Raw genomic sequence first — 13444 nt, forward strand, 5'->3', positions numbered from 1 at the left:
AGTCAGGGCAGAGGAGGTAAGAGAATTGAGTCAGAACTGCATTGTTCCTAAATACATTCCGAATGCAGTAATAGTAACTTTCCATTAGTTCTAACTGTCTTGCTTGTCCCAAGGTGATTTGAGCAAATAAGACTGATTATCGTTTGATCCTAAAGAAGCCAAATAAGCCTCCAGGCAAGTTCAAGTAAGGCTCCAACTCAGGCTTTTGCTGCTCTGAGAGAGCAACAGCCAGGGAAGCAGGCTGGCTGAAGGTTTCACTTTTGATACCCAGAATAGGGGTTTTCCAACTTGTGGTTCAGAAGGGTATTACGGCAGAGGAACTGGGAGCTTTTTATTCTCCAGAGGCTACCAGTAATGTTTGTTTGGGTCTTCTGTTTCTTTATTAGTCAGCAAAAAAAATATTCTCCTGGGAATACTCCCTTAGATTGTATTTTTAAGGAAAAAGAGCATGTCAGATGCCGACCTCTTAAGCAAATTTTTAGAAAAGTTTTCTCATAAAAAGTGGTTAAGAGCATGGACCCTGGAGCTAAAATATTTTGGTTTAATTTCTGTCTTTGCCATTCACTGACTTTGTAGCTTTAAGTGATTTTCTTAATCTCTCTGTATCTGAGTTTCCTTACCTATAAAATGGAAAGAGCAATTGTACCTATCTCATAAAGTTATTGTAGGGTTAAAATTCATTCTTATTTGTAAAATGCTTATATAAATGTTCGGTACTGTATGACCATTGGCTCTTATTATTATCATTTACTATTTGGTAGGGGAAGAATAGATGAGAGCATTCTTCATACTGAGCCCCTGGATAAAATTGTTTAGTTTGCCTTTATTTGAATCCACTCCACTGCAAAAACAAGCATATAAAAAATCAGTACTTTTCTTTCCTCCTACTTTCTCTCATAAATGTTTTCTTTGGTTGATTTATGAGCATTTTAGTTTAGGAGACAGCTGATTTTCCTATTTTGTGTGTGTGTGTGTGAATTATATGAACATGTATACTATCTCTCCAGCTCCTCTACAGAAAGATACTAAATTTTTTACACATATTTACAGCAATGAGGTGTTTTATTTGTTTAGATACTTAGATGTTAGGCACTCATTAATAATTTGCCTATTGCTTTATAAAAATACCTAAATGTCCCTCATGACCACTAATTTTCTTTTGACCATTATTATTATTATGTAAGAGGAAAATTAAGGAAAGAAGCTTAAGAAAGTTGCTTAAGACCATACAGTTGGTGTAAATTAAAAAGCAAACATTAAAATATAAAGATTTCTTCCCTTTTATTTGCCATATATCAGCAAAATACCAGCTAACCAGACTAGAGATAGATAACTAAAGTTATCCTCAAGTTCTGTTAACTGAACTACATGTATTTTTTTCCAGTCTGAGTACTGTGGAGTTCACATCTTTGCTAGGAAACTTCGAGGACGTATGCACATTTCAACAGACACTCTGCCAAACCTTGGAAGAATGTTCAAAGTAAGTGGAGCATATTTCTGTTAGGGAACATTGTTGCTTGTGCTTTGTTTTCCTTTTGCCCATTGCCTTAGATGATATTTATGCATTCGTTACAGCCTCAATACATTGTCCCAGAACAAAGTAACAATACAGAGATAATGAACTAGGTGGTGGTGTTCACAAACTGCTAGTTGTATAACAGGGCTCTACATCTAGTGAATTATTTCTGACTTTAATTAAAAATCACATCAATTTACAGCTTCTGGTCAGTATAAGAGACACATAGGGCCTTAACTGACCATGAATGATGTCCTTGACATTAATTAAATATTTTCTTTTGCAAATAACGTGAAAAAATCATTTGGATTATTCATTCAGCCTCACAGGTTTATTCTCTTTTAATTTCTCCTGGTATTGTGTCTATTATGTTATATTAAGAGTTGAAACACATAGAAAGTGGAGAAAGGAAAAGTATGTCTTTATGTGAAGCACACCACAGTTTTGATGGCTAGCTAGTTTGTTCAGGTGTTCAACTTCATACTGCAGAGTGAACTATAATGATCATCAGGCAATACATTCCTGTAGCAACATTAATTTCTCAAGCAGTGTCCTTACAAAAGCTGGCAGCTTTTATCTCTATAGGGAAATTGAGGTGATTACCTGTTTCTTAAACTTAATGGACACAGTTATAAGGGATAAAGATGGACAGAGCCCACACTAAAGACACCTGGGGAGTCCTTTCAAATGCCAAGAAGGATCTAGATTATTGATATGGAAAGATGTTTCCTAAGTGAGAAGGGCAGATTATAAACTTTATTTGCAATCTTCACTTTCTATTTTATTAGAGAAAATGTACAAAAGGGTCCAAGGAAAATGCCAAAATTGGCATAACAGATATCTCCAAATGGTAGGATTCTGAATAATTTTTTCCTTCTCATAGTTTTTTATTTTATTACAAATGGAAGCCGGGCTCGGTGTCTCAGCCTGTAATCCCACACTTTGGGAGGCTGAGGTGAGTGGATTGCCTGAGTCCGCGGGTTTGAGACCTGCCTGGGCAACTTGGTGAGACCTCATCTCTACAACAAATTAAAAAATTAGCCGGGCGTGGTAGCGCGCGCCTGTAGTTCCAGCTACTTGGAAGGCTGAGGCGGAAGGATCGCCAGAGCCCAGAAGTCCTGACCACTGCACTCCAGTCTGGGCAACAGAGTGAGACTCCAACTCAAAAAAAAACAAAAACAAAAACAAAAACAGATGAAGACAGGTGACTTGGAATTTTAAAAATCAGTTCAAAAAGTCCTGAGGCCATACTGCCTAACAACCACCAGGCCACTAAGACAACATAATATTGTGGTGTGTCATTTTTGGATTTGATTAGTTTTGTCTGTGCTTGAACTTTATATATTTGTGTCAAGAGTTTTTTTAGTGTGCCCAGACAACTTTGAATATAAACATCTTAAAAATGAACAAACAACCCTACCTATTAATTTTAATTAAGTATCTGATCCTAAGTATTAGAGCTATGTTTGATGGCTAGACTTCAAAGCAGTGGTCAACAACCTGAATTTCAAGGATAAAATGGTTATTATATAGTTTGTCTTTTAATTTTGGCAAAACATGCAAAAGGTTTTCCTGCTGCCAGATTTAATTGGAATTATATTCCTTTACCTCCTGCTTTCTATTTTATATTCTTGTGTTTCACCCATTTTGTTTACAGGTTTCCAGAAAACCAACACAAAGTAGGAGGTTGTCTACTGAGTCTCATGCCTCATTTTAAATCTATGTATCTGGCTTACTGTGCAAATCACCCTTCAGCTGTAAATGTGCTCACCCAGCACAGGTAAATCGTTAACATTTTTTCAACTAGACTGTTTAGCAATGAGATCTTTTCTCAGGACGACCACATTTGGAAATCCAAAGGTCCCAGTTGAATTCTTGATTATTCTTGTTGATGATGCCAGGAATTGATACATTGATAGATTGATTACCCATTAATCCGATAAATAATTTATTGAGCACCTGCTGTGTGCAAGGGACCGTAATAGCTGATGGGGAAACAAGAGCAAACAAAAAGGAGACGGTCCCTCCTTTCATGGAGCATAGAATTCTGATGGAAATGAAGATATTTAATTAAACATCGCAAACATATCATTATTACAAAATGGCAATTAAAAGGATGCTGTGAGACTTTGCAACATTGTATCAACTAAATGAGAAAAGACCCAAGGAGGACTTTCCCGAAGCAAAACTCTTTCATTTAATTTAATTAAGTCAGAGACTCATTCTGTCGCCCAGGCTGGAGTGCAGTTGCACGATCATGGCTCACCACAGCCTCAACCTCCTTGGCTCAGGCAATCCTTCCACCTCAGCCTCCCAAGTAGTTGGGACTATAGGTGCATGCCACCACACCCAGATAATTTTTTGGTTGTTGTTATGTTTCCCAGGCTGGTCTTGAACTCCTGGTCTCAAGCAATCCTTCTGCCTCAGTCTCTCCAAGTGCTGGGATTACAGGCATGAGCCACCGTGTCTGGCCCACAAAAATTCTATTTAGATTCAAAGGTTTAGCCTCCCCCGGTTCAATAAATGTTTTATCTGAGTTTCTGAGAAATAGCGAAACTGCCTAGGTTCATCTCTTTTTGTTTTCCCTTATCTGGGCAGAGGAAGTGACAAGCGGTGACATAGCTAAAAGGCAGGTGTGAGATGTGCAACAGGTACTTTAAGCAAAGGGCTCTGATAATAATTATATACAGATATAAATTGCTTCAGAGTCATGATGAACAATAGAACAGCGTCTCCTTTAACAATAAGAGTCTTTGCAAGGGACTTAGATAAGTGCCACATCGCTCCCACCCTTCCTTAGCCTCTGACTTCCCATCCCTGATTCATTTACTGACATATTCATCTGGGCCAGGAAACTATATGATAGGCTTGAAGACAAAGTTTTACCTTTGAAGTCATATGCTAGAAATCCAGGTGGAACAATAGTGAGAACAACACAGAGAGACTATTTTGACTTAACTTGGAGTCTGGATGCAGACTGGACATGAATTCTAGAAGTCGTTCAAGACTGAAGAGAATATTCTCCTCTTAATCTGGCCTAGATTGGAACTACCAGAGCCAGGCTAGAACATTATCTGACACCAACCCTCAGAAGTGAAAAATTTTGGTTCTTGTTCTGGTTTGTTTGGAGTTTTATTGACTTTATAGAACTGTTATGTTACATACCTTTTTTTAAGGTTGAGTTCAGTAGGTACTACTTGAAGGTCAATTTTATTCCCCTGGTCAATGTTCTGAATTCTTGTGGCATAGCAAATACAGAAACTGGAGTTTAAAGAAAGAGAGTCCATGAACTTGGAATTTGTAGACAAGTGGCTCAACTACTTACAGTTAACATTAGCTAATAATAGCACTGACAATGTGCCAGACACATGATGTAAAAGTCAATGAGGGAGTTACTATTATTACCATCTCTTCTCTACAGATAAGATATTGGAAGGGCTTAAGGTTAAGTAATCTGCCCAAGAACTCACAGCTCTTAAGTGCTTGAGCCAGAATTTAGGTCTGTCAGATTTCTAAAATGTTTTCTTTAGGATATATATTTTAACAATGCAAAGAATAATCTAAATGTAAATTGAAAGAATTATAATAAAATAAGCACCCATGTACCCACCATTCAGCTTAAACAACAGAATGTTACCATTTCCTTTTTTATGTAGCAGCTTTATTGAGGTATAATTCACACACCATGTAATTCATCCACTGAGAATATACAGTTAAATGATTTTCAATATATTCACAGAGTTGTGGAACTATCACCACAATCAATTTTAGAAATTTTTGATTGCTCCCCAAACTCATTCCCATTAGCAGTCACTCCTCATTTTCCCCCTACCCCACCAGCCCAAGGCAACCACACTAAAATACTTTATATCACTATGGATTTGCTTAGGCCGGACATTTCATTTAAGTGGAGTCATGCAACATATGACATTTTGTGTCTGGCTTCTTTCACTTAGCATAATGTTTTCAAGGTTCATTCATGTTGCAGCATGTGTCAGTATGTCATTTTGTAAAATGCCAAATAATATTCCGTCGTATGGATTCCACATATTATTCTCCCATTCACTAGTTGGCAGACTGTGAATAATGCTACTATAAACATTCATGTATACGTCTTTGCATGGACATATTTTCATTTCTCTTGGGTAGATACCTAGGAGTGGAATTTCTGGATCTATATAGTAACTCTTATAATTCACCTTTAGAGAAACTGTCAGATTATTTTCCAAAGTGACTGGACCAATTTATTTCCCCACACCCTCACCAACATTTGTTATTGTCAGTCTTTAAAAAAAAAAATTACAGCCATATTACTGGCTATGAAATGGTTTCTCATTGTGAGATTGGTCTGCATTTTTGTCATGAATAATGATATTTAGAATCTTTCATGTACCTATCGGCAATTTGTATATCTTTGTTTGGAGAAATATCTATTTAAATCCTTAAACTATTTTAAAGTTTGTTGTCTTTTCTTGAGCTACAATTTGCATGCTGTAAAATTTGTCATTTTAACGTATACAATTCAGTGGTTTTTAATATATTCACAAGGTTGTGCAGTCATCACCACTGTCTAGCTCCAGAAGGTTTTTATTCCCCCACCCCTAAAAAACCTGTACCTAGTAGCAGTCACTTCCCATTTCTCGAATGGCCAAGGGTATCTTGCTTATTAGCTATTTTAATGTCTACATTGGAATACGTCTATTCAAATTCTTTGCCCATTTTTAAAATCAAGTTGTCTGACTTTTCATTGTTGAGTTGCAACAGTTCTTTATAATTCTGGATACTAGACTCTTTCCAGAGACAGGCTTATACTGGAGATATTGTAGATTTAGTTCCAGACCACCACAATAAAGCAAGTATCACAATAAACTGAGTCACAATATTGTAATCTATTAAATGTGCAATAGTATTATGTCTTAAAAAGCAATGTACGTACCATGATTTTAAAATACTTAATTGTGGCCGGGCTCGGTGGCTCAGCCTATAATCCCAGCACTTTGGGAGGCCTAAGCGAGTGGATTGCCTGAGCCCACGGGTTCCAGACCAGCCTGGGCAACTTGGTGAGACCTTGTCTCTACAATAAATAAAAAAAATTAGCTGGGTGTGGAAATGCGCACCTGTAGTTCTGGCTACTTGGAAGGCTGAGGCAGAAGGATCGCCGGAGCCCAGCAGGTCGATGCTGTGGTGGCCACAAGCGTGCCACTGCACTCTGGCCTGGGCAACAAAGTGAGACTCCAACTCAAAAAACAAAAAAATACTTGATTGCCAAAACATGCTAATGATCACCAGAGTCTTCAGAGAGTTGTAATCTTTTTTGCTGGCGAAAAGTCTTGCTTCAATGCTGATGACTGCTGACTAATCAGGGTGGTGGTTGCAAAGGTTGGGGTGGTCATATTAAAAAACAATACAATGAAGTTGGACACATTGATAGATTCTTCCTTTCCCCAAAGGATTTCTCTGTAGTGTGATGCTATTTGATAGCATTTTGCACACAGGAGAACTCCTTTCAAAATTATAATCAACCCTTTCAAACCCTGCCACTGCTTACCAACTAAGTTTATATAATATCCTATTTTTTTTGGCATTTCAGCAATGTTCACAGAATCTTCACCAGGAGTAGAATCTATCTCAAGAAACCACTTATTTTTTTTTTTTGCTTGTTCATAAACCTCCCCCTGCCAAAAAAAACAACAAAAAAAAACCCTAACAACTGTTCATCCATTCTAGTTTTATCATGAGTTGCAGCAATTCAATTACATCTTCAGGCTCTAATTCTAATTCTCTTGCTATTTTCACCATATCTGCAGTTAATTCCTCCACTCAAGTCGTGAATCCCTCAATATCATCCATTAGGGTTGGAGTCAACTTTTTCCAGACTTCTCTTAATGTTGAAATTTTGACCCCTTCCCATAAATGTTCTTTACGGCATCTAGAATGGTGAATTCTCTCTAGAAGGTTTTTAAATTTACTTCGCTCAGATCTGTCAGATGAATCGAGATCTATAGCAGCTATACATAGCTTTATGAAATGTATTTCTTAAATAATAAGACTTGAAAGTCAAAATTACTCCTTGATCCCCGGATTGCAGAATGGATGTTGTATTAGTGGGCATGAAAACAACATTAATCTTGTGCATCTCATCAGAGCTCTTGGATGACCATGTGTATTGTCAAGGAACAGTGATATTTTGAAATGAATCATTTTCCTGAGCAGTAGATCTCAACCATGAGCTTAAAATATTCAGTAAACTGTACTGCAAATAGATGAGCTGTCATTCAGGCTTTGTTGTTTCATAGGCAGAGTCAATTTAGCATAATTCTTAAGGGTATTAGAATTTTCAGAATAGTAAATGAACATTGGCTTTAACTTAAAGTCATCAGGTGTATTAGGCCCTCACAAGAGAGTTTCTAACTTGAGCTTTGAAGCCAGGTATTGTCTGCTGCTCTTGAGTTATGAAAGTTCTAGGTGGCATCTTCTTAAAATATAAGATTGTTTCATCTACATTGGAAATGTGTTATTTAGTGTAGCCACCTTTATCAATGATCTTAGCTAGATCTTCTGGATAATTTACTACAGCTTCTACACCAGCACTTTCTGCTTCATCTTTCACTTTTATTTTATGGAGAAGACTTCTTCCTTAAACCTCATGAACCAACAGGCTTCAAACTTTTCTTCTGCAACTTCCTTGCCTCTCTCAGCCTTCATAGAATTGAAAAGAGTTAGAGCCTCATTCTGGATTAGGCCTTGGCTTAAGGGAAAGTTGTGACTGATTTGATCTTTTATCAAAACTACTAAAATTTTCTTCACACAGAAATAAGACTGTTTCACTTTGTTATCATTTGTGTGTTCACTGGAGTAGCACTTTCCATTTTTTTCAAGAACTTTTCCTTTGCATTCACAACTTGACTGACTTGTGCAAGAGGCTTAGCTTTTGGCTTATTTTGGCTTTCAACATGACTTCCTCACTCAGCTTAACCATTTGTAGCTTTTGATTTAAAGTGAAAGATAAGTTATTCTTCCTTTCACTTGAACACTTAGAGGCTTCTGGTAGGATTATTAACTGGCCTAATTTCAATATTGTTGTGTCTCAGGGAATAGGTAAGCCCAAGAGGAGAGAGAGAGAGATGAGGGAATGGTCAGTTGATGGAGCAGTCAGGAGACACAACATTTATTGATTTATTTCACTATCTTATATAGGCATGGTTCATGGTGCCCCCAAATAATTACAATAGTAACATGAAAGATCACTAATCACAAATCACCCTACCAGATGTAATAATAATGAAAAAGTTTTAAATATTGTAAGAATTCCAAAATCTGATACAGACACAAAACGAGTACATTTTGCTGGAAAAATGGCATCAATAAACTTGCTTGATGCAGGGTTGCCACAAACCTAAAGCAAAGTGCAATAAAACAAAGTATGCCTTTATATGATCTGCAAAATGTTTATCTCATTTTGTGAGCTGTCTGTTCACTTTTTTGATGAAAAAATAAAAATATTAATTTTACATTTTAATTTTGATTATGTTCATTATGTTCAATTTTAATTGTTGTTGCTTGTGCTTTTGATGTTATATCTGAGAAATTATTGCTTAGTCCAGATCATGAAGATTGATTCCTATTTTGTAAAGGTTTTACAGTTTTAGCTTTTATATTTAGGTCTTTAATACATCTTGAGTTAATCTTTGCGTATGTTGTGAGGTAAAATCCACCTTTATTCTTTTGCATATGGATATCTAATTGTCCCAACACAATTTGCTGATTTCTATTCGTATAAATTAAAGTTATGTTTTATGACCCATAATGTAGTCTGTCTTGGTAGATGTTCCATGTGAGCTTCAGAAGCATGTATATTTTGCTGTTGTTGAATGATTTTATAAATGTCAATTAGGACTATTTGATTAATGGTGCTGTTCAGTTCAACTTTATTCTAATTTTCTTCCTGCTGGATATTTCAATTACTGACAAAGGGATGTTAAAGTCTCTAACCATTATAGTGGATTTATCTATTTCTCTTTTCAGTTTTATAAATTTTTTTGTTTCATATATTTTGATGCTCTGTTGCTAGGTAAATTCACATTAAGGGTTGTTCATGTTTTGCTGGAAAATTGGCCCTTTTATCATTATGTATTTTTTTCTCTTTATCCGTGATAAATTTTCTTGATCTGAAGTCAGCTTTCTAAATTTCAGCTGTCTGAAATTAATATAGGTATTTCAGTTTTCTTTCTATTAGTGTTAATAAGATATGTCTTTCTTCATCCTTTTACTTTTAATCTATTGCCATAGATTAAAAGATATGCTGTAGACAAAATATACTTGTTTCATTTTCAAATCCACTCTGACAATCTTTCATTTCATCACTGTATTTAGAAAGTGATTATTGATATATTTCATATTTTCACTTTTCTCTGAGCATACTGTATTTCTTTTTGCAAAAAAAATTAATGATTTCACTAGAGTTTGTGTTATCTATCTCTTTACAACTAAATCTAACAACAATTCACATACCATTATACTATTTCATAGGTTGCTTGGGTAAGTTAAAGTCCTCTCAATTCCTCCCTCTCATCTCTTATAACATTGTTGTCATTCAGTTTACTTATCCCTAAGGTAAAATCACCTAATGCATTGTTGTTATTATTACTTTGAACAGTTATCTACTAGAGGAATTGATAATAAGAAAAATAAAATATTTCACTTTATCTGCAAATATAATTTTTCTGACACTCTTCCTTTTTCATGTAACTTCAAGTTTTTAAAAAACCTATATCACTTTTCTTATCTCTGCAGAACTTTTAACAGTTTTGCAAGGCAAATCTTCTGACGACAATTTCTTGCATTTTTTGTTTTTTTGAGAACGTATTTAAAATTCTAGGTTGTCATTTTTTCTTTCAACACTTTATTTTATTTCATTTTGTTCTTGTTTTCTTGTTTCTAATGAGAAATCTGATGTAATTCTTATCTTTGTTCCCCTATATGTAGGGTGTGTCCCCCCTCTGATTTCTTTCAGATGTTCTCTTTCTGCTTTTCTGCAGTTTAAATATATGGCTAAGTGTAGGTATTTTTTTGCTATTTATCCTGCTTGGTATTCTCTGAAATACCTGAATATGTGGTTTAGTGTCTGTCCTTAATTTTGGAAAATTCTTCACCCTTATTACTTTAAATATTTCTTCTATCTGTATTCTGTTATACACAAGTTATACTCTTTGTAATTGTTTTACAGTTCTTGGATATTCTCTTTCATTTTTAAAATTATTTTTTCTCTTTACATTTCAGCTTAGGAAATTTCCATTGACATATCTTGAAGCTCACTGTTTCTTTTCTCAACTGTGCCTAATCTATTGATGAAACCATCAGAGATATTTTTCGTTTCTGTTAGTGTTTTTTTAATTTCCATCTCTCTACTTACATTATCCATCTCTTACTTCATGTTGTGTATTTTTTCCATTAGAGCCTTTGACATATTAATCATAGTTATTTTAAATTCCCTGAATGATAATACCAAAATCTGTGTCATATCTGAGTCTGGTTCTAAAGCCTTGTTTTGTCACCTCAGATTGTTTTCTCTTGCCTTTTAGCATGGCTTGTAATTTTTTGTTGTTGTTGTTGTTGTTAGAAGTCAGACATTGTATATTGAGTAATAGAAATTGAGGTAATTAGGCATTTAATGTGAATCTTTTCGGTTAATCGGGCTAGAGGCTTGTCTGTGTTTAATGTTTGCTGTAATTGTAAGTAAGGGGGCTTTAGTTTTTTCTAGTTTCCTTTTTTCCTCCCTTATTATCCTTGGATTTCCTAAGGACTCCCTCTTACAAATCTGTATCTTACAAATCTCTCATCTGCAATCCACTGTTATTATTTTGGAACCCTGTCAATGTGATGGTAAGATGTTGGGGAGGAGATGAGTTCTCTAATGTTGTGAACAAATCTCAATTTTTTAATAGACCGTAATCCCTGGGATTTGACCTTCAGAAACACTTCTTAGCCTTTTTTCTCCTCTCACCTATAGCAGAAAGATGAAGGGGAGAGCTAGGCTATTGCTCCTTCCCTGAGTCAGATAAGGCTTTGGCAACATAGTTTCCCTTGGAAGGCAAGCCTTTGTTATGGAAAAGGTTCTGGGATTATTTCAAAACTGTTACAGACCCTTCCCCAAAACTTGAGGGAATTTTTTTCCTCCAATCTTCACCATGAGAACTTTTTTGGGTTTCTGGATGCCAAACCCACAAAAGTGTTGCCCTCCACTTCCCATAATACTGATTCTTTAGGAATTTTTAACTCTCAAATTGGTCCACGTTTGAACTTCAGTCGTTCATCAAAATTACTATGTGACTGTCCACACCAGTTACTGGCTCCAGTGACTTCTGCTTCAGGGAAGCTAATCTCAGGTGCAATTCTCTATATTCACCTGTCTCTCCAGATCTGGGAGCAGTGGTTTTTCCTGTGATCTCAATTCTCAGTAAATCAAAGAAAAGTCATTGATTTTTAGTTTGTTCCAGTACTTTTCTTATTGTGAAAATAGCAGTGATGACTTCCAAGCTCTTTAGATGTCAGAGCTGAAATTAGAAGTGCTTTAATGATTTTTCAGTAAATTCTTTTTGTAAATTTCTTCTATACTATTTCACTGTGTTGTTGAGTATGTTTTTCTTGGTTACTCTTGTACTTTTCATATCATATATATTTTCTTATTACTTTTAAGAGACAGTGTCTTATTATGTCAATTGGGCTGGAGTGCAATGGTGCAATCATAGCTCACTGCAGCCTTGAAATCCTGAGCTCAAGCAATTCTCCTTCTTCAGCCTCCCAAGTAGCTAGAACTATGGTCTTGTATGTACCACCATGCCCAGCTAATTAAAAAAAACTTTTGTTGCTGTTGAGACAGAGTCTTGCTATGTTGCACAGGCTGTTCTTAAACTCTTGGTCTCAAGCAGTCCTCCCACCTCGGCTTCCCAAAGTGCTGGACTTCCATGTGTGAGCCACCACACCTGGCCACTTTCTCTCTCTCTCTCTCTCTCTCTCTCTCTATATATATATATATATATATATCTTAATTCATTAGAAACTACTTCATATATATAACTTAATTTTGGTGAGATATAAAAATACAATTCTTAATAGCACTGTTTTCTCCTCCCTTTGTTTGCTACTATTGTTATAAATATTCCATCTATAAATGTCGAAAACACACAAAAAATTTAAAAAAACACAATACATTGTCATAATTATTATTTGATATCATTTCATATCTCTTAGTTAAACTGAGAAGAAAGGAGAGGAAGTATATATTTATAGTGTTTGTTACATTAACTTCCTTATTTACCATTTCCGTTTCTCTTCATTTCTTCCTGAGAATTTGAGTTACTATCTGGTATCATATCCTTATTCCAACAGAACTCTGCTCTCATCCACTTCCTTTGTGCTATGGTTGTTAAGTATATTACATTTCTAGATGTTACAGACTCAACAATAAAATTATGTAATTTTGCTTTATATAATTGCTTTCATATCAACTAAAAGAAGAAGCAAATATTTATACTGTCTTTTATAATTAGATAATGATTTTTATTGGTGCTTTTTGTTTTTATATATTAATTTGAATTTGAATTTAATTGCTTTCGGCCTGAATAACTTCCTTTAGTATTTTCTGGAAGGCGTTCTTAGCCAAGAATTCTTTCTTAAAATGATAATAATAGCCGGGTTCGGTGGCTCAGCCTGTAATCCCGCGCCTTGGGAGGCCGAGGTGAGTGGATTGCCTGAACCCGTGGGTTCGAGACCCGCTTGGGCAACTTGGTGAGGCCTCATCTCTACAATAAATAAATTAAAAAAAAAATTAGCCGGGTGTGGTAGTGCGCACCTGTAGTTCCAGCTACTTGGAAGGCTGAGGCGGAAGGATCACCAGAGCCCAGCAGGTAGAGGCTGCGGTGGCCGGGA

The 13444-nt window shown here is 35.7% G+C and overlaps 1 protein-coding gene across 2 annotated transcripts in view; it reads left to right on the forward strand.

The window, feature by feature from the left end:
• The window catches only part of ARHGEF6 (Rac/Cdc42 guanine nucleotide exchange factor 6), a 125074-nt gene that overhangs the window by 78088 nt on the left and 33542 nt on the right, over positions 1-13444 (forward strand). For both annotated transcript variants that reach the window (XM_008070211.2, XM_008070212.2), the window contains 2 exons: positions 1385-1480; positions 3174-3296. In XM_008070211.2, coding sequence (XP_008068402.1) covers positions 1385-1480; positions 3174-3296 — 219 coding nt within the window. The remainder of the gene's footprint in view (positions 1-1384; positions 1481-3173; positions 3297-13444) is intronic.

Source organism: Carlito syrichta, unplaced genomic scaffold, assembly GCF_000164805.1.
Source record: "Carlito syrichta isolate Samal-C Ts95f unplaced genomic scaffold, Tarsius_syrichta-2.0.1 Scaffold313184, whole genome shotgun sequence".
Lineage (NCBI taxonomy): Eukaryota > Metazoa > Chordata > Mammalia > Primates > Tarsiidae > Carlito > Carlito syrichta.